The sequence below is a fragment of the Zingiber officinale genome, chromosome 10B (assembly GCF_018446385.1).
Source record: "Zingiber officinale cultivar Zhangliang chromosome 10B, Zo_v1.1, whole genome shotgun sequence".
Lineage (NCBI taxonomy): Eukaryota > Viridiplantae > Streptophyta > Magnoliopsida > Zingiberales > Zingiberaceae > Zingiber > Zingiber officinale.
Genome location: NC_056005.1, coordinates 34,851,161 through 34,871,357, shown reverse-complemented (window position 1 = coordinate 34,871,357; position 20,197 = coordinate 34,851,161). Strand labels below are relative to the sequence as shown.

Here is a 20,197-nt window from a genome sequence, read left to right as displayed (position 1 = left end):
GTGCTTCTCTTGGACCTTCTCAAATTTGAAGGCACAATTTGGTCGATCTCAAACTTTGAGTACCCCTTTAAAAAATCACGGTAAAAAATAAGAAAAACTATCTTAATATTTTAAAATTTTAGATGTGCTTTTAGTAGAAAGGATAGGATAATAAATCACTCTTTTAATTTTTGCTCATCTTTTGATCATCATCAACAAAAAAATCAAATTCAAGTTTTGAGAGAAACAGAATAGTGGGCACCTAGCTAACTACAAGTTGATTTGATCTATTGAAAGACAAAGCTCATAGAACAACAGCTAACCATAAATGTTTATCTCATAAATTGTCAGAAAGATCCCAAGCACAAAATGGGTGAACACAAAACACCGGAACGCCACACATAAATATTTTTAAATAATTGTCCTTTTATTAGTTACTTGCATTGGTTCGCAGAAAAATTGATCCTGCAGAAGTAAAATAGTGCGACTGATTGGAAAAGCATCAAAACCACCAATCACCGGCTGATCACTTCAATTTATCAAAAAGCTTAAGGGCAGCCTGTATTTGATTTTTTCAAAAGAAAGAAATTTCAGGTTAACCATGTTTGCTTAGTCGTAGTAGAAACCATCAAAATTATACTTACACAATGATCGACACACTTCCAGTAATCGAAGTACTGCCCTGTACAATGCTTGTGTCCGGATTCATCCCCTTTGATTCTTTCAATACATGCCTGGCAAAGTTGAGCACATATAGCTCAGTCATCCGATATATGATGCTAATTAGAAAATAATCAGCACAGGAGAAATGAAGATATAGTAGGTGCCATAGGTAAGCACCGAGTGGAAGAATATTAGAACAAGATGTTCTTGGTTAATATTAAAGGTAAATAAAAAGTCTAGTTAACAAACAATCTATCATTCTGAAAGAGAAAATGTTGGAATTGAATTTAGTATGTTAGAAATGGAGAATAAAAGATGAACAATCTGAGCATATGGATGAATGAAAAAAAAAAAAAAAACTCAAACAAAGTGGAAACTCAATCACTACAAGTTCACTTTGTTTCAACTCTTCACCGCCAACTCGTTATCTTACTAATAAAATGTTCAATATTTCCAAATGTATCTGGGTGGATGATTTGCAAAATTGGTCAAGCCCCAAGGAAACAATAAAAAACATTGCATGACTAAGGGTTTTGAATCCAACTATTTTGAGAAATTGTACACGTCTTAAATAATAAGGTGTGTTTACTATTTTACTAAACCCATGCATCAATAATAGCTTCCAATATTTTTAGAGAAAAAGCAAAGAGGTCAACCTCTCAGTGGCAACATCTTTAATGGACAGAAATGCAACGCCAGCAATTTAACTAATTGATGGCCAGTTCATCCACATTCTCTCTCTACTCTCACTTTCACCATAATCCTTTTCCATATTTAAATGGCATAAGCTTTGTATCAACAGAAATCATAGTTTTATGACTACATTAACAAATATATTGTACTTGTTGGTAAGCTAGGGGACTTCAGCATAGCAATGCAGTGATTATGGAGTTCTGAGTGTGGTGGAGCACATGCTAACCATCTCAAAGAAATGATGAAAAGCTAATGAAGCACTCTAGAATTCAGTGTCTATACAAGGGAGATGCACTTGAGGTGTTTCATAGGGCAGTGTAGGCATATAAGCTGATTTGGAGATAAGCACAAGTCACACGTCCACACTCAAAAATAAGACCCAGATAGAACCTATTATTACATCAGTACCTAGTATCTTTTCACAGCACTTATGTCATATTAAATTTTCTGTTAGATTAAAATTATAAAACTTAAGATCCACATTTTGAGAATCAACAATTCACCTTGTAAATAGGATTGATGTTATGTTCGACACTATCACAAATATAGAAGTTGGCCATCTGCTCAAGCTTGTTAGAGGAGATCAGGAGTTGAACTAGGGAGTTGAATGGAGCAATGAGTTTAATTTGGCCCAAATACTTAAAAGCGAAGAGAGAGTCAAGTTGAGGTATGCCAAATAACCAAGAGCTCAACAGAAGTGGGTTGATTGGGTGGAGAGTTGTGCAAATTGCTGAGCTAGATGAGTATTGAATTACCTTAGCTAAGGGTTGAGTTGTCTGATTAAATATTATGGTATGTAGTTTTGGCGCTAATTGGATTGAAATGGAGAGGGTTTTGGTGAGCTCGACAAAAATGGAGATTGTATATCTTAAGTGATAAATTGTTCTTATCCTAGAACTCTGTGAAGCATTGTAGTAGGCCTTCAAATGCTTAAAAAAAAATATACCTTCCAATGTAGCTTTGATCTCTCCTTTTATAGGCCTCAAAGTGTCTTTCCAATAAGGACACATGGACGATAGAGGTTGTTGTTAATGAGTTTGACTTTTGAGAATGTAACAAAAGAAATAGGATAATTAAACAGTAAAAAGGGCAGCCCGGTACACGAAACTCCCGCCATTCGGGGTCCCGGGGAAGGATCCATTGTACGCAGCCTTACCTGCTTTTTTTGCAAGAGGCTATTTCCAAGATTCGAACCCATGACCTTTTGGTCACATGGCAACAACTTTACCGTTGCGCTAAGGCTCCCCTTCCAGAATAATTAAACAGTACATAAAAATAAATCTAGCAATTAATTTTCAAACTAATTTTTCAATTCTTACAAAATCTATTTAAAATAAGTGAGATCATGTGATAAATCATTTCAATTTTTACTCCAATATAAATCTTTACCTTAAAACTTAATGCTCCTTCTAGTTTGTAACTCAAGGATAGAATCCAGAAACTTTTCATACACAACTATCATTCAAATACTTACACTGAATTCAACGACAAAAAAATGAGATATTTTTGGTTCATTTTTTAGCCGGCATATAGAATTTTGAAATCAAAGGTTATTTGGACAAACATTAGCAACATCTACATTACTTGGTCGGACAAATGAGCATGAGAGACTATGTTGCAAACTTGGAAGTAGATTAAGTAATTTATATTCCAACTGAAGGGAACCTGTTAGAAAACCAGAAGAAAAGGAAAAAAACAGTGTGCCTTTTGAAAAACCCTAACAAAAAAATCCAGCATAGATTTTATTGGTGAACTACAGCGGTAACTAGTATGGAAAAGTCAGTTCCAAAATCCCTGGAGACCACGAACCAATTATATGAACTCATTTGAATGCAGTTAGTTTGTCATTTTCTATAGATGTTCACTGTCTCCACAAGACGTCTCCAAGTGAGAGAGGACACTAATTCACTAGCAGTCCAATTCTAAAACACCAGACCACAACTAAAACTAATAGTGTAATTGAGAAAAAAAAACAGCTATAGTATTATGGATTCAACAGAAACTTTTTATCTCCTTGTGTGGAGTCTTTCTAGGTACCAAACTATGTCCTCTAAACTTTTGCTCAATCTTCATTCTTTGGCATCATCAAATGGCTCTGTTATTTAGCAGAAGATTTTCAACTTCTTGGTGCTGTTAATTCAGGCTAGATGTTTTTACTACTGCCATGTAAATGGAGGACTATCTATGACTTCTCAAAATAAATTAATTTTTTGCTTGGCACATTCCACCTAATGAATTATTTTCCAATGCAGTCATAAGTTCTTCTGTTCCTATAGCTTCTCCGTTAATGATAGGATTGAACTCTATAATGGAGATCGAATAAAAATTTCATCCCCTGCCAGTCTACTTAGTCTTTATTAACCCAATGCTCTCTATTAATCATACCACTAGTATTTGTCTATCCAGCCATAAGGTAGATCAGCTTCTACAGCTCCAATGCACTGTAGATTGTGTGGCTCACCATGCTAGCACTCATAAATAAGATGGTGATGGGAAACAAATAAAGTAATCATCTAAAGATTATATATAAAAGGGGTTCTTCTAAAATGACAGGGGGCTTTGCTAACTCTACCTAGTATCTAGAATTAGAAACACTATGCCAGAAAATCAGAAAACCTAGACTTATTCCTTTTTGTTGTTGCGTCTAGTTATACAAAATTTACCAAAACCTTAGTTAAATGAAAGAGTTTACCAATTTACATATACTTCTAAAATATAGTAATGTAACTCTTTGGAAACAACACAAGCTATGCACTTTTAAGTACCTGATATGCACGTAAAGGTCTTACACACTTTGGTTTGCAAGTTTCCTCGAGGTACAGTTTTGGATCAACCAATTCCTCATCCGCCCTGAAATTCCAGGAAATGTTGAGATGGATGAGCAAGGAAAATAATATAACTTTAAAAATGTAGAGAATGCAACTGCTAGAAATTTAGTAACAAGATGATAAGTAGCAATTGAAAACAATAAACGGTAGAAAACACTTACATTTTAGCTCTTCAAAGGTTATTTATGGCACCTATAATGAAAAGGAAAAAAAATCATATTGCATTAGATGGCAACACTTATAATTACTTTGTAAGCAAGTGGCTAACAGTAACCCCCAAAAAAGAATTTCTGCAGTCGAAAAAGCATCTAGATCGGACAAAACCTAATGTTTCCATGCCCTTAACAGAAAATACAATCAACAATATAATAAAATAACAAAACAATACAGAAATTATTTCCATAAAATCTGAACGGAAAACGATACTTTGTGGCAGATCATATCAGACTTCTACGAGCCTAAAATTCATTGCGAGAGATCTGAATTTTCAGATGCGGATCCAATGGAAAAAAAAAAGATCTAGAAGAACACGCAAACAGCAACTCAAGATACTAATACATGGAACAAAAGTAAGAGCAAAAACCTAAAAACTAGTCAACAACAAATCCGCGAAAGGAAGGGTTAGAGATGCTAAATCTGCATAAACCAATTAGCAGGAAATGCTAAATCAGCTAAATCTGCACAAACACACCAAGTAATCTGCCAGGAGATGGATCGACGACGATGTATCTGAGCAGGGGATCAAACAGCCGTCGGAATGAAGAGCACAAGAGCAAGAAACAGTCACTGCGTTAGGTTTATATGATTATATGTATTAGTTTTTCGCAAGCACAGATAATTGTCTAAAAAATCAATATTATTTTATTTTTACTTGAAAAGTTTTTTTAATTTGTGTTCCAAATATTATCCACTGAGACCCGCCTTTTTAAGATATTCTCACGCCCCCTCTATTTTAATTGTGTGCGAGGAAAATTATAACATCTTATCAGTATTCAGGATTTTTAATACAACTTTTAAAATTATATCCTATTTTAATATTCAATTAAAATTTAATAAATAACAAAATACTAATAAAAATAATATTTAAATTGTTAATATAGTTTATGAATAATTATAAAATAGATTATAAGTACGCAGTAGTATAAAATCTTAATCATTACTTAATATCAAATTCTTAAATGCTTACACTTAAAAATAGATTATAGATTTTTAAAAATAAAAAGTTAATATTTGTATACGTATTAACTCTATAAATGCTAAAATATATTATATAATTTAAAAAAAAAATCATATCAAAGATTCTAAATAGCTAACAAATGTATTAGTTCTTTATACTCACTTATATTTTAATTAAAACAATTATTTATAAAAATGGGAAGAAGAGAAGAGTAAGATGTAAGACTATTTTGGGAAAGAAGATTTTATGCAGATAATAATTAAATAAAACTAAAGACGATAGTAAATTATTTTTAAATTTTATTTGCAAAGTTAATCTAAAAACTAATTCAAAGTTCTACATGAGATTATTATTATATGCTACAGCAGTCATATTAGAATCCAGTGACGGGTTCAGAGAAAAATTTAGAAGAATGCTTAAAGAAAGACTAAAAAATTTTTTTACTATCAAATAAATATATTAAAAGATAACAGTACTAAATACAGATATAAAAATATGTGCATACCAATAAGGTAATTATTTTTTAATACTTGAACCACCAGCATCAGATCTAGACATACAAACAAGAGGAGACAATTGGATCCTACGAGTGCTCATCTGTTGAAAATGCTGTAAAATTTGTTCATTTTCAATTGTAGCAAAAATGTCCTTCTCGATGTATACTACCAAACTGTCATTCATCCACTCATCCCCCATCCTATTACGCAAATAAGTCTTGATAATTTTCATCGCAGAAAAAACTCTTTCAACAGAAGCAGTTGCAACTGGTAAAACTAATGCTAACTCGATCAAACGATATACCAATGGAAAAATTGTATTCTTCCCCGTTTCAACCATCTTTTTAGCAAGACTTCCCAAATCTTCAATCATAGAAAATTCACCTCGTACGTTTTGAATGTAAGTCTCAAGTTGGTCCTCAAGTATTGCACGATCAGTCAATGAAAAGTCCTCCGGATAAAGTTCAGCAAGGTGGAGTAGCTTACCAATATCAAATTGAGAAAAAGAGTCCTTTGGATCTAAGCAATCAATGCAAGTAAGTACCTCCGTACTTGATTCTGAAAACCGATTACTCATCTCTTGAACCATCATATCAAGAACCTAATATTATAACAGTAAAAAATGAATAAAAAACATTATTAGAAAATTAAAATTCAAAAAAATATTTTAAAATAATACCTGATAAAAAATTTCAACACGATAGTGATGAAAATTAGTAATCATTTGTCCATTACGTCTGCTGCGACCACGAGTTCTCATATTTTCTTCCATATTCGGTATTGGAATCATGTGGTTACTACAAAATTTGTTGACGACGTCCAAAAAATTCTCCCATCCTTCCTCTCTCAATTTTTGTAATCGAACTTTCATTGTCTTGATCAAACTGACAGCCAGTACAATGTTTTGATCCTTTTGTTGTAAGGCAAGTGACAACTCATTTGTGATTCCCAATAAAGATTTCATCAAATGCATCACAAACACAAATTCATAATTCTCCATCTTATCAATTAAACTGGTGGCGATACCACTATTATCATCATTAGTACCATCATCATACACATTTTCAAGCACTTGTAAAACAGAAGTCCACGTAGACATCAAACGGATAATAGTCATGTAATGTGAACCCCAACGAGTATCCCCTGGTCGTTTTAAATTGATTTCCTGATTTTTTCCTTTGCCACTAACAATATCACCTTTCTCCAAACATTCTACAAGTCTATCATGTTCAAGTTGTCTAAACTTATCTTTTCTTTTGCATGAAGCACCAGTAATATTCATAATCATAGTAACATATTGGAAGAAATCACTCACAATTCGATTGCTTTTAGCAACTGCAACAACAACTAGTTGAAGTTGGTGAGCAAAACAATGGACATACCTTGCAGATGAATTTTCCTTCAATATAAGAGCCTTCAATCCATTATACTCACCTCGCATATTTGAAGCTCCATCGTATCCTTGACCTCTCAATCTTGATAATGACAACTTATGTTTTGCAAACAATTCATCAATAGCCTTCTTTAAAGAAATAGCAGAAGTGTCAGACACATGTACAATAGCAAGAAATCTTTCAATAACACATCCATGTCTGTTCACGTATCTTAAAACAACTCCCATTTGTTCTTTGATTGAAATATCTCGACACTCATCAACCATAAGAGAAAATATATTGTCTTTTATATCATTAAGAATGACATTTGTGACTTCAGCAGCACAAGCCCGTGTTAAATCCTTTTGAACTGTTGGAGACTTCATTTGATTGTTTCCAGGGGCATTTTCATTCATGGTCTTGGCAACCTCATCATTTCTTTGGGTATACCACTCAATCAATTCAAGAAAGTTACCTTTATTTGAAGAATTCAATGACTCGTCATGTCCACGGAAAGGCAAACCTTGTTTCAAAAGAAAGCGTGTAACATCTAAAGTTGTCGTTAATCGAGTGCGATATGCAACCTCCATTTCACGCCCCTGTGCTTGTAGCAAATGTGACACACTTTGTCGTTGATTTTTAAAAGCCTCAAGTTGTGTTCTCGCATCATTGTGAGCACTAGCTACACCACCAACATGCGTATTAAATACTTCCATTGCTTTTCTCCAATTAGTCATCCCTGAATTAGTAAATGCCTCATCTCCAACTCGACATCCTCTATGAGAGTTTTTAAAGAGATAACACCAAAAACAAAAAGCTGCATCTTTTGATATGTTGTACTCTAACTATGAAAATTTTTTAAACCAAGAAACTTGGAAACTTCTATGCTCTTTACCAAATTGTCTTTGGGGATAACTATGACCAAATGGTTGACAAGGTCCTCTAATCAAATATTCTCTTCGAATCTGATCTCTAATAGAAATATCAAATTCATTAATTGGTTTGCGTAGCCCTGGGTCACTAACAACATCATCCGGGTTGAATTCAACACGAGAATATTTTTTCTTACTATTTTCTTCCATAGAATTCTTAGAAGACTCCATACTTCGTTTTAAAAATTTCTCCATAACCTATGTCAATTTCTCAAAATTATTAATTTATGCAATCAACATAACAATTAATGTATTACCAAGTATAAATCATGAAATTAGAAATTAGATGAAATAAGGAACAAGATTCACCTAAAATTGAAGAGATTTTACTTGTTGTGGAGAATCACCAGCGGAGCACAATGGCAGTGGCGTCGATAGTGGCAGGCTGGCAGCGACGTCGACGGAATAGGCTAATCGTGAACAGTAGTGGCGTCATTGGCGTGAGGCGTCGACGAAGTGAAGAGACGATAAAGATGAGGGCAACAGTTTGAGGAGACTGGAGAGGGGAAAATAATGAGATCTCTTAATGCGATTAAGGTTTTTGGTTTAAAGAAGAAATTAGAAAGGATTAGTTTGGAAATAAAAGGGTTCGGCGGCTGATGAAAAAGAAAACGAAACTGTGCTGGGGCAAGAAAAAAGATTTTTACTGTGGCAGAGAAAGATCGAAACAAGAAAAGGGGAAAAGGTTTTTAATGGCACTTTTGTGAAAAAGTCTAATGATTTTAAACAATTATAATTATGCTCTTAATTTTTTAATAATAATTATTTTTTTTTTCTTCAGAAGCAAGGGGGTGCTTCCGCACCCCCTCGCGCCCCCTGCCTCCGCCAGTGTTAGAATCAATAAGAATTTTTTATCAATCAAATAAAATTATATTATTTTGCATAATAATATTTAACTCAAACATACATTCTAAATATAACTATTTTCATATATACACAAATAATGCTAAAGAATATATCCTTCAAAATTTTAATTTCATTGAAAACTTACTTTTATTGAAGGATTATACCATGACATTTTAAATATAACTATTTTCTTTCCTCTAAATTTTAATTGGTCATGGTATTATAACAACAAAGTCATAATCCTTCTAATTTTATTTGACATCTCTAGGGTCATGGTATCGCGATAGAATATCTAAATTATCGCCCAGGTACCCGTAGCTCGAACTCTAACTATGACGTATTTACAGAATTATCTTTTTTTTTTCATTTTTTTTTTGCTAATTTTATTTGGCTCTGCAAGTAAGATTGGAACTCCCCTTTACATTAATCTTTCCTCTTCAATCATGAATATCTATGCTAGCCACATTTTGCTCCAATATCATCACTTAGTATATATATCCCGCATCTAGCCTTCTATATGGACTTACCACTACAAAAAAAATATAGCTTTACCAACGGGCTTACCGACGGATCACAAATTCCGTCGGTAATATCAACATCATCGACGGAATAATATATTCCGTTGGTAATATCCGAAATTACCGACAGAATTGAATATTCCGTCGGTAATATCCGAAATTACCAACAGAATTGAATATTCCGTCGGTAATGTCTGAAAATTACTGACGGAATATTTAATTCCGTCGGTAATTTGTTTTTTAAAAAAAAAAGATTTACCGACGGAATCTAGATTCCGTCGGTAAAGCCGGCTAAATCTAAACCCTAGCCCCTTTCATTTCTTTCCACGCGCGCGTGGCAGCTACTCTCCTCCTCCCCGATTTCGTCGGTAAGAGCTCCTCGTTTTTCTCTTCCATTTTTCGAAGCAGCGCCTCCTCTCTCTGTGGCCGCCAGCGCCCTGCTAGCCTTTGTGACGGCCGGCGCTGGTCGTTGCCTACCGCTAGCGGCCTGCTGGCCGTTGTGCCGGCTGCCAGCGGCCTACTGGCCGCTGTGCCGGCCGCTAGCGGCCTGTTGGCCGCTGTGCCGGCTGCCAGCGGCTTGTTGGCCGCTGTGCCGGCCACCAGCAACCTGCTGGCCGCTGTGTCGGGCGCCAGTGGCCTGCTAGCCGCTGTGCCGGCCGCCAGCGGCCTGCTGGTCATTGTGACTGCCGCCAACAACTTGCTGGCCACTGTGCTGGCCGCCAACGTCCTACTGGTCGATGTGTCGGCCGCTAGTGAACTGTTGGCCTGTGCCGGTCGTCTTTCTACTTGTTAATTTTTTGATAAATTTTGTGCTAAATTATTTTTATTTTGTAAACAGATAGTATTTGCTGCTCTTCTCCGGTAGACCTTCACATCTTCAGGTATAATTTAGTTTATTGTATTTTATATTACTTAGCATGGTTTAATTTAGATATATGTTATATTCGTATATTAATCTGTAACATAATATAGTTCTTTTATTTGTTTTGTGTTTGTACGTTAATCTAAGCTAATTTCTAATTCTCAATTTATTAGTTTTAGGTGAAAATGTCTATGAACAAAACTTGGATGTACAATTGATTAGAAAATGGATTTATTAAAGATGATTTTATTGCTGAAGTTAAAGAATTTGTCAACTTTGCTAAAAGTTATCCAGAATGTATGAATGGTGCAGAATTAAAGTGTTCATGTAATCATAAAAAATGTCAAAATAGAGCTTTCCGTGATGAAGATACTGTAAAAATGAATATATGTAGGAATTGTTTTGTGTCAAATTACTACAATTGGTACTGTTACGGAGAACCTTATTTGTATGAACCAATTGGATCTTCCGGTGGTTCATCATCTGGCACAACTTTTACTGCACATGACTCATCAACTTATGATATTGGAATGCAATCAATGGTTCACGATGTAATGAATACCGTAGTTGATTATTCCAATATAAACGAAAGACCTGCACCTGAATATCAGCAACTATATGAAATGTTAAAGGCTAGTGAAAGAGAAGTGTGGGAAGGTATTCCCTCAGGTCACTCGCAATTATCAACTACTGTAAGGTTATTGAATATGAAGGCAGAACATCATTTTTCTGAAAGATGTTATGATGATATATGTCAATTGATGTCAGAGTTGCTTTCTGCTGACAACATAATGACAGATAGTTTTTACAGTACCAAGAAGTTGGTTAAAGATTTTGGTTTGCCTGTAGAGAAGATTGGTTGTCGTGTAAACAATTGCATGATATTTTGGCATGAAGATAGCGAACTGAGTGGATGCAGAATCTGTACTCACCCTCGTTATAAGAATAGTACTCGCATACCAGGGAAGAAGAAGAAAAATATTATTTGGAAAGTGATGTATTATTTTCCTTTAACTGCTAGACTTCAATGTTTGTATGCATCTGTCGCTACAGCTTGTCACATGACGTGGCATCATGAACATGAGCATGAAGGAGGAATTATGTGTCATCCTTGTGATCATTCTACATGGAAACATCTTGATACTGTATTTTCCTTGTTTGCAATGGAACCACGTAATATGAGATTGGGACTTTCCGCTGATGGATTTCAACCATTTGGTCAATCGGGACAGCAATATTCATCCTGGCCAGTTATATTAACACCATACAATTTACCACTCTGGATATGCATGAAAGATAAATTTATATTTCTTACTGTGCTTATTCCTGGTCCAACCAATCTCAAAGAGAAGATAGATGTTTTCTTGCAACCGCTAATTGCAGAATTAAATGATTTATGGAATGTAGGGTCGGTGACTTATGATGTTGCAAGTAAAACTAATTTTATATTGCATGCTGCATTATTATGGACGATCAGTGATTTTCCATCATATTCAATGTTGTCAGGATGGAGCATGTCGGGTAAATTAGCTTGTCCACACTACATGACAGATTTTGATGCCTTTTCATTACCTTGTAGTCGGGAAGTATCCTGGTTTGATAATCACCAAAAATTTTTACCTATTGATCACCCTTTCAGGCGGAATAATAAAAATTTCCTAAAAAATGTTGTAGTCAGAAAACCTCCTCCAACATTCCATACATCAGGTGAAGAAATCATTGAACAAATAGACAGTTATGAATTTCTACCAGTATCTTAATTTGGTTCTGATGAGATAAATAGATGCATTGTTAGGATGTGCCAGTGTGGTTGGAAAAAAAAGGAGTATTTTTTGGGAGCTCCCCTATTGGAAGTATCTACTCATTCGACATAATTTAGATGTCATGCATATTGAGAAAAATTCCTTCGATAATATCTTTAACACTATGATGAATGTGCCTGGAAAAACTAAGGGCACTGCAAAATCTCGTGAAGAATTAAAAGGATTAGTAAACATATCAGAGTTGCATCAAAATGAAACAACTAATAGATTTTCAAAGGCTCGTTATACATTAGACAAAAACGGGAAACAGGCTTTATGTAGTTGGTTGAAGGAAGTAAAATTCCCAGATGGGTATGCTTCAAATATGGCTCGTTGTGTGGATATGAATAGGTTAAAGATGTTTGGGATGAAGAGTCATGACTGTCATGTATTCATGCAATGACTTATTCGAGTAGCTATTGTTGGTGCGGGAAGCATCCGACGATCGAACCTGAGTTTTGATAATGGCAAAGGATTCAAAGTTAAGGTGTGTTGTGAATTAACGTACTTGATTGAGTGTTTCAAGTAAGTCCTAACTGTGGTTAGGCAATGTAAAAACCCTAGGGGGTGGTAACCCTAGGTCATAGGGAGTGGTAACCCTATGCAGAAAGTCTTGGTGGGTCGAGAGCTTCAAACAAAACTCCTAGGGGGTGGTAACCCTAGGTGGAAAATCCTGGTGTCGCGAACCAGGTGGAAGACTGGACGGGTCGGGAAGCGGGCGCCCAGCAAAAAGTCCGGAGGCATCGAACACCGAGCAAAAGTCCAGTCGATCTGGAGGATCGCACTGACAAAAGGTAAAATCTCCTGAGTGGAGTAGGTGAGGACGCGTTCCCGTAGAGAACAGAGGCGTGTCGACCTAGGTTTTCCAGGAAACTCAATCGGAGACGATCCAAATTTGTTTATATATATTATCTTTGTGTTCTAACTCTTTTTTGCAGAAACTAATCTGGTGCAGGTATAACCGGATCGGTCGACCGAACCTTGGGATCGTCGGAACCCACAAGTCGGATCGATCTCCAGGTTGGACCGTTCGACGGCGGATCGGTCGAGCCGGACCTTGGGATCGGTCCGATAGGTGTCAAGCGGATCAAGCCGAGGTATGCGGGTCGAGGAGACCGATTGGTCGACCGGACCGGATCGAACCTAGGATAGAGTTTGACCGATCGAGCGGATCGACGGATCAGATGCGGTGGAGATCATCTGATCGGTCGACTGAACATGAGGATCGGTCGACCAATCCACTTCGGGTCAAACCTGATCCCGAGACTTGGGGATCTGGATCAGACCTTGAAGAGCTATAAAAAGAGGCCTCGAGGTGCAGCTCATATCATCGTTTTCCAAACAGAAGTTCTGTGCTCTTGTATGCTCCGTACGCTTCAACAACGCTCTGCTGCTACAACGAACTGAAACTCCAAAGCTCTTCTATTTTCTTGTTCGTTGGTAAAACTTTCTTATTTATACTTAACTATAATTTCTTCTAGCTTGTAATAATTCCGGATTTATAGTTGTTGCCCACCGAAAGCGGTCAAGGACCGCGGGCCTTCGAGTAGGAGTTAAGATAGGCTCTGAACAAAGTAAAACACTTGCATCTTTTGTGTTTGCATTTACTTTCCGTTGCGTTCCTACTCTTAGTTAAATCGCTAAAATAGCCATGAGCGCTATTCACTCCCCCCTCTAGCGCTTTCGATCCATCAATTGGTATCAGAGCGGGGTTGTTTTGAATCAGTGCAACCACCATTCAAAATAATTTTTCGTGGTATTTTCAGATTTTTCGGAGTCAATTAGAATTTAGCTTTATAGCTATATTCTAATTCTTTTCTCGAATCGGTTTTTGCTCGAGGTTGGTGCACACCACCCGAGTTTATGTTCTATTTTTTCTTCCCGCACTACTAATCCAGGACCAAGTCCTGGAATTTTCTTGTTGTTTATTTTTGTTTCATAGTTGATCTAAAATGACCCTTCAAGAAGGCTACAGTACAGCCCGCCCCTCGCTATTCACCGGAGACAACTTCGGGTACTGGAAGGGTCGGATGGAGGCATATCTCCAGACTCATTTTGAAGTCTGGATGATTGTCAAAACTAGACTCCAACTACAAACTGATAGCGCCGGCAAACCACTACCATACGAGGACTGGGGCGCATCTCTGATTAAGAAGGTGGAAGCTAATGCTAAGTCAACCTGCACCCTCCAGTGTGGCCTATCAAAAGAAGAACTCAACCGCGTAGGCCCCTTCAACAGTGCCAAGGAGCTGTGGGAGAAGCTCATTGAACTTCACGAAGGGACGTCCGACACCAAAGTAAGTAAAAGAGACTTAATTTTCAATAAATTATTTAATATCAAACTGTAGGAAGGTGAGTGTAAAATACGGTGCCCAAATAATAATTAAATAATAAAGTTAATGGACGAATAATTTTAACGGAATTTTTAGAAATTTTTGGAGATTTAATCGGAGCCGTAAGGCGTAGTTTGAGGGGATAAAATTATAGGCTTTGGAAAAGGTCTGTTTAGAATACCTATTTATTAGGGAGTTGATTGAGCAATAGACTTAGGTTTTAATTTCCCTAAACCTAAGTTCAAAATTATATAAAAACCTAATTTCCCTCTTCTCCTTCACCGCTGCATCTTCCCCGAGCCCTCATGCACCGCCGCCTCGCCCCTTCCCTCTCGGCCAACTCGCGCGCCGACTCCTCCCCGAGCCCTCACGCGCCGCCACCCAAAAATCCACCACCGGTCCTCGTCTCTGTTGAGCCACGGCCGCCGGACACCACATCCGGCAATCTCTTCTTCTCGCGACCTCCCGCAACCCAGTTGTCGGCCCTCACGCAAACGCCAAGATGCCGTCGGCTCTCCCCTCCCGCGAGCATCCGGACGTCGACGCCCTCTCCTCACGCCAGCACCCGAGACGAGCCCCAGCCGCCGGTCTCCTCCCTTCCTTGCACGCGAGCAGCACAGGCGACGACCTCTTCTCATTGCCCTAGCGCCAGTAGCCCGATCTACTGCCACCTCCGGCCGCGACGAGAGCTTGCCAGCAAGTACACCTTTAGGTTAGTATGATTTCCATGAGGTAAGGGATAGATGCTTAGGAGAAGTGGGATATGCCGATTGGGATGATTGTTTGGGATTGGTTGCAGTTTGGTTTCCTTCTTGCTGATTTTGCTGGATTTGTTGGTGGATTGAGTCTTGATTAGAGTTGCTTTTGCCTTTCCCTATTGTTTCTGGAATTCCCGGACAGATTCTGGTAAGCTGCAGATGATGAAAATGCTGATCCTCCCTTTTGTTTTCAAAATCTCGAAATGGTTTTTTTTTGATATATTAGGCTTCAATTGATGATCTCCTTGTTGTGGCCGGAGTTCTGTCCATTTGGTTTTAAGGAGATGTTTCTACGTCTAGGTGATTTTCTGATTCGTTGACAAGATTTATATTAGTAAGTTGTTTTCAGTGATGTTACTCTTCTGCTTCAAGATGACAGCTGGGTTTGTGGACAAATTGGATGGTTGTTTATGCCTTGTTATTAGTTGTTTTGCTTCCTAAGTCATACGGAAATTACTGGTTCGATTCAGAAGGTTAGTTCGATTCAGAGTAATATTGTGTAAACCTAGTTGTTGTTTCTCTATGCCCTGTGAAGTGATTGGTTATGTTTGAATTTGAGGAAACTCTAGGTCCTATTCAATGTTGCTTTGACTTTCAATATAGCTGTGGATTTTTTAGGTTTATTCAAGGGTTTTCGATGTGTTACATGGTGACTTTCTGGATCGTTGTGTGCCGTTGAAGTTCTGGAATGGTGTGGATTTTCTAATTAAGGATTTATTGATTGGATTAATCAAGGTAAATCGACAATTAGTGTTGACTAATAATCATTGCGAGGGAGGGTTACCTTATCGGTTTTGGGAACTAGGTTTAGTTAGTTGATATATAGCATGATTAATTAAACTGTACATCATGTGATTTACAGGATTTTGATTCGAGACGAGCATCTCGATGTGGGATTAATTAGCACGATCTACATTTAAGGCGGGTACTTCTTGCTTTGCTTTCTTTTAGTACCTTGACCTTAGTGCATGAATTATTTTGGATAAGGATTGTTTACCTTGACTCCACTCTTACTTTCCTGCGCTTGATACTTCCACGCAATCTTTGAGAAATTCGTTTCTATATCTATACAGTCTCTTCTTGTTGTTCATGATCCGTAGCAGATACTAAATATCATATTTGGATACTTTAACTGTTGTTTATTTATGTACTATATTGAGCATGCTGGCTTCATGTAGCATACCTGTTTCTGCTTATATATATATGATGACTGTTGCATTGTTCGCATCATGTCATTGCATGCATGCCGAGAGTGGTAGCTGGAGTTGATGCCGCTTGTCCTGTCGTGCCGCACTCGGCCACTCGTGTGAGTGGTAGCTGGAGTATGAGCAGCAGGGACCCCATCGTAGATGTAGCTAGTTAGCTACTATGCAACTGTCCCCTCGGCCATTTGTGTGAGTGGTAGCGGGAGTGGTGTACAGTCTGTCACTGACCCGGCCTCTCGACCATACAGGGGTCATGGTGCGGAGAGGTGAGCGGGAGTGACCATCCGTGCATACGCTATTGTTATTATATTTGCTATGATTGCTGTTATCTATATATGTTGTTATTGCTTACTTACTGCTGTTGTTCACCTATGCTGATATGCTTACTTGTGTTGAGATATGTTCTCGTTGTAGATGTCTAGTCATTGAAAATTGGTATATAGCTTGCTTATTACCTATGTGGTTATGAGCAGTACTGTAGCAGATTAGTACCAGTTCTGACCTATTATACCTAGCCTAGGATATGACTTCAGGTATGAGTGCTTATTTTGGTTCTATTGTAGTATCTGCTATTTCTGTATGAGACTGTATACTCTTGGCTCACTTTCTAGCTGTATTTTATGTTCATGCACTATCTTTCCTTACCCGCTGAGTTCCAATACTCACCACCCCGTAAAAATGGTTTTCTTTCGCCAGGTAGCAGTAGATGATTCATGGATGCTTGGAGAGTCCCAGCTCCCAGTCCCACGACACACTCGAGGATAGTTTCTTTTTCTGGTTTTGGTTGCTAACGCAATTTATGTTTTGGTTTTGTGAACTTGGTATTGTATGCTTCGATATGGATTTTGGAGTCTAGTCTGGTGGTTGTAGGTATTTTTGTTAGTGCCATTGTTAGTTTTACGTTCGTATTATTTTGTGTCTTCCGCTGTGCATGTTTCCAGTCGTGTGGGTTGTTGTTAACTGTGTGGTTGTTTTTATTCTTTATGTCCTGCCAGGTAGGCTGTGTATATTAATTGCGTGTTTGTGTTATTTCTATATTGTTATCTATTCCAGCCGCATGTGGCTGAGGTATATGGTGATGTAGTAATGCTTCAGATTGTCCGCCGTAAAGGGGAGATGCTGCCGAAATTTTTTTGGACAGGGACTCCTCCGGGGCGTGACAGTGAGACAGCTGCCCAACTCCATGCCTGGATTCAAGATCTGCTCAACGGTCTTCATGCAATTAGACAGAAGGTAGATAACCAGGACATCATAAGGTATTCTTTAAACGCCTTTCCGAGGAACACCTTGTGGGCATCCATGGTAGATGCCTACAAAGTTTCTAAAGATTTATCTACTATTAAGTTAGATGAACTTTTTGCAGAATTCGAACTTCATGAACAAACTAATGCACGCTCGACCGAGAAAGGGTTGGCTTTGGTTGCAGGAACAGGGAGAATGTGCGAATCAAAGATAAAGCGTAGAACCGAACTTGAGTTAGAAGAAGAACCAGATTCGGAAGATGACGACGAGCTTACAACCGAAATAGTCAACCTGGTAAAGAAACTCTGCAAAAAGAAGGGCTTCAACAAAAAGGATGTCAGAAAGGTCATCCAGTCCAAAGAAGCACAATCAAGCTCAAAGGTCAAATTCGAAGTGACCTGCTACGGGTGCAATTAGAAGGGGCACATCAAGGCAAACTGCCCGAACCAAAAGGATCCAAAGAAACCAAGGAGGAAGAAGGCCTTGAAAGCAACATGGGACGAGTCTTCTTCCGAGGAATCCGACGACGAAGAACTCGAGCAGACGAATTTTCTTGCGTTGACAGTCCGGGACTACAACAACGAATCCGGAAGCGAAGACGAATCGGAAGCCGAGTCCGAGAGAAGCCACAGATCCGTATCCGTTTCCGAAAGGCCAAACCCCTCTGTAAGTAAAAATCGTTTATATAGCTTAATTAATTATTTAATGCATAAAGTAGCTAAGTCCAAAATTCGAATCAAGTCGCTTCTAAAGGAGGTAACACTCCTTAAAGAAACGACTAATAACGAATCCTTGACTGATCTAGTTCAGACTGGAACCTCAACTCAAGTTCAAAAACTTGAGGAAGAGAATTCCAACCTGAAAAGTCAAGTCAAGGATTTGAAGACAACCTTAGAACGATTTTCCTTAGGATCCAAGAATCTTGACTTGATTCTTGGAACACAAAGGGCAATCTACAATAGAACTGGACTAGGATACAAATCGAAAAAGAAGTATAAGTCATATTTTATCTCTCATACAAAGAACAAATAGAAAAATGGTCCAAGCATGGGTTGCCAAGTCCAACCTGATTAATCAAGTTGGACTCGGACAATATTGGATTCCTAAGGATCAAATACATTACCTCGATAGACCATATCGAGGCTATGATCCAGGGGGAGCTAAAACGATTAAAATTCAAAATTTAAAATTCAATTAAAAATTCAAAATTTAAATTAAAATTTAAAAATTCAATTAAAAATTTGAAATGGAAATTAAAATTAAAAATTCGAAACTAAAATTAAAATTAAAAACTCAAAAAAAAATTGAAATTTAAATTTAAAATTAAAATTTCAATTAAAAATTTGAAATTAAAATTAAAAATTAAAAACTCAATTAAAAAATTTGAAATTAAAATTAAAAATTAAAGATTTAATTAAAATTAAAATTAAAATTAAAATTAAAATTAAAATTAAAAATTTAAAAAATTTAATTAAATCAAAATTTGAAATTAAACTTAACATCCTAAATTCAATTGAAAATAGAAGGAGGATCCAGAATAGCTGGCACCCGCAACTAAACTACCCGACTGGGTAACCAAACTTAATATACCCGAAATGGGTAAACAAAAGTAGACTACCCAGCAGGGTAATTTAAGTTAGATAAAATAGGCTAGGTTTAACTTGACCCACGGTACTGGTGAAATTTTTGGATGATAGTACGTTAGGGAAGTTTGGGCATCGCATGTCTAGGAAGATATGACTTTAACCTGGTGCATTTGGCCAAGTGGAACTGACCGAAGCTACCCTTAAATGGATCATAACTAGTTAGACCAAGGTTTAATATTAAGTTCAATGGGTAGGACTATTTGGAAAACCTCGAAGGCATGGTTACTTTAATGAGTTCCTTGTGACTCACCATAGCCCAGAAGTTTATCCAAAGAATGCTTACTTGTTGAACCCAAAGCTAAACCTGAATCTAACACAAAGTTAAACATAATCCTAAAATTGAATCTCAATTCATCTCACAAAAAATTATAGAAGTCCCTGATTGAAAATTTAGATCGGGTGAAGTTAAACATAATCCTAAAATTGAATCTCAATTCATCTCACAAAAAATTATAGAAGTCCCTGATTGAAAATTTAGATCGGGTGAGATGACTAAGGTTTTCAAAATTAAAAATTAACTTAAATATTTTTCAAAATTAAAAATTAACTTAAATATTTTTCAAAATTAAAAATTAACTTAAATATTTTTCAAAATTAAAAATAACTTAAATGTTTTTCAAAATTAAAATTAACTTAAATATTTTTCAAAATTAAAAATTAACTTAAATGTTTTTCAAATTTTAAAATTAACTTAAATACTTTTCAAAATTTAAAATTAACTTAAATACTTTTCAAAATTAAAAATTAACTTAAATATTTTTCAAATTAAAATCAACTTAAATATTATTCAAAATTAAAATTAACTTAAATATTTTTCAAAATTAAAAATTAACTTAAATATTT

General features: G+C 36.7%; 3 protein-coding genes across 3 annotated transcripts; 1 reads left to right on the top strand and 2 right to left on the bottom strand.

Moving 5' to 3' along the window:
- Positions 1-298: 298 nt before the first annotated feature.
- Positions 299-4,986, bottom strand: LOC122030544 (cytochrome b-c1 complex subunit 6-1, mitochondrial-like). The gene is made up of 5 exons (XM_042589754.1): positions 4,855-4,986; positions 4,325-4,355; positions 4,101-4,185; positions 624-713; positions 299-538 (listed from the first exon to the last, which is right to left on the bottom strand). Coding segments are annotated over exons 2-5 (210 nt in total). The 5' UTR covers positions 4,327-4,355; positions 4,855-4,986; the 3' UTR covers positions 299-505.
- An 870-nt stretch (positions 4,987-5,856) lies between these two features.
- LOC122029074 (zinc finger MYM-type protein 1-like) lies at positions 5,857-7,947 on the bottom strand. The gene is made up of 2 exons (XM_042588033.1): positions 6,517-7,947; positions 5,857-6,438 (listed from the first exon to the last, which is right to left on the bottom strand). Exons 1-2 carry the CDS (start codon positions 7,945-7,947, stop codon positions 5,857-5,859), a joined length of 2,013 nt encoding a protein of 670 aa, XP_042443967.1.
- Positions 7,948-14,808: 6,861 nt separating this feature from the next.
- Positions 14,809-15,348, top strand: LOC122029073 (classical arabinogalactan protein 9-like). Its single transcript, XM_042588032.1, has 2 exons — positions 14,809-15,215; positions 15,303-15,348. Exons 1-2 carry the CDS (start codon positions 14,809-14,811, stop codon positions 15,346-15,348), a joined length of 453 nt encoding a protein of 150 aa, XP_042443966.1.
- The last annotated feature ends 4,849 nt before the right edge of the window (positions 15,349-20,197 follow it).

Bases quoted from the DNA above. Each gene is read 5' to 3' on its own strand.
- LOC122030544 (XM_042589754.1), bottom strand. The intron at 714-4,100 runs GTACTTAAAAGT...CAACTTTGCCAG, and splicing joins GACCTTTACGTGCATATCAG to GCATGTATTGAAAGAATCAA. The intron at 539-623 runs GTAAGTATAATT...AATCAAATACAG, and splicing joins GGAAGTGTGTCGATCATTGT to GCTGCCCTTAAGCTTTTTGA.
- LOC122029074 (XM_042588033.1), bottom strand. From the start codon at position 7,947: ATGACTAATTGGAGAAAAGCAATGGAAGTATTTAATACGCATGTTGGT. The intron at 6,439-6,516 runs GTATTATTTTAA...TTATAATATTAG, and splicing joins GTGTTGAAATTTTTTATCAG to GTTCTTGATATGATGGTTCA.
- LOC122029073 (XM_042588032.1), top strand. From the start codon at position 14,809: ATGCACCGCCGCCTCGCCCCTTCCCTCTCGGCCAACTCGCGCGCCGAC. The intron at 15,216-15,302 runs GTTAGTATGATT...GATTGGTTGCAG, and splicing joins GCCAGCAAGTACACCTTTAG to TTTGGTTTCCTTCTTGCTGA.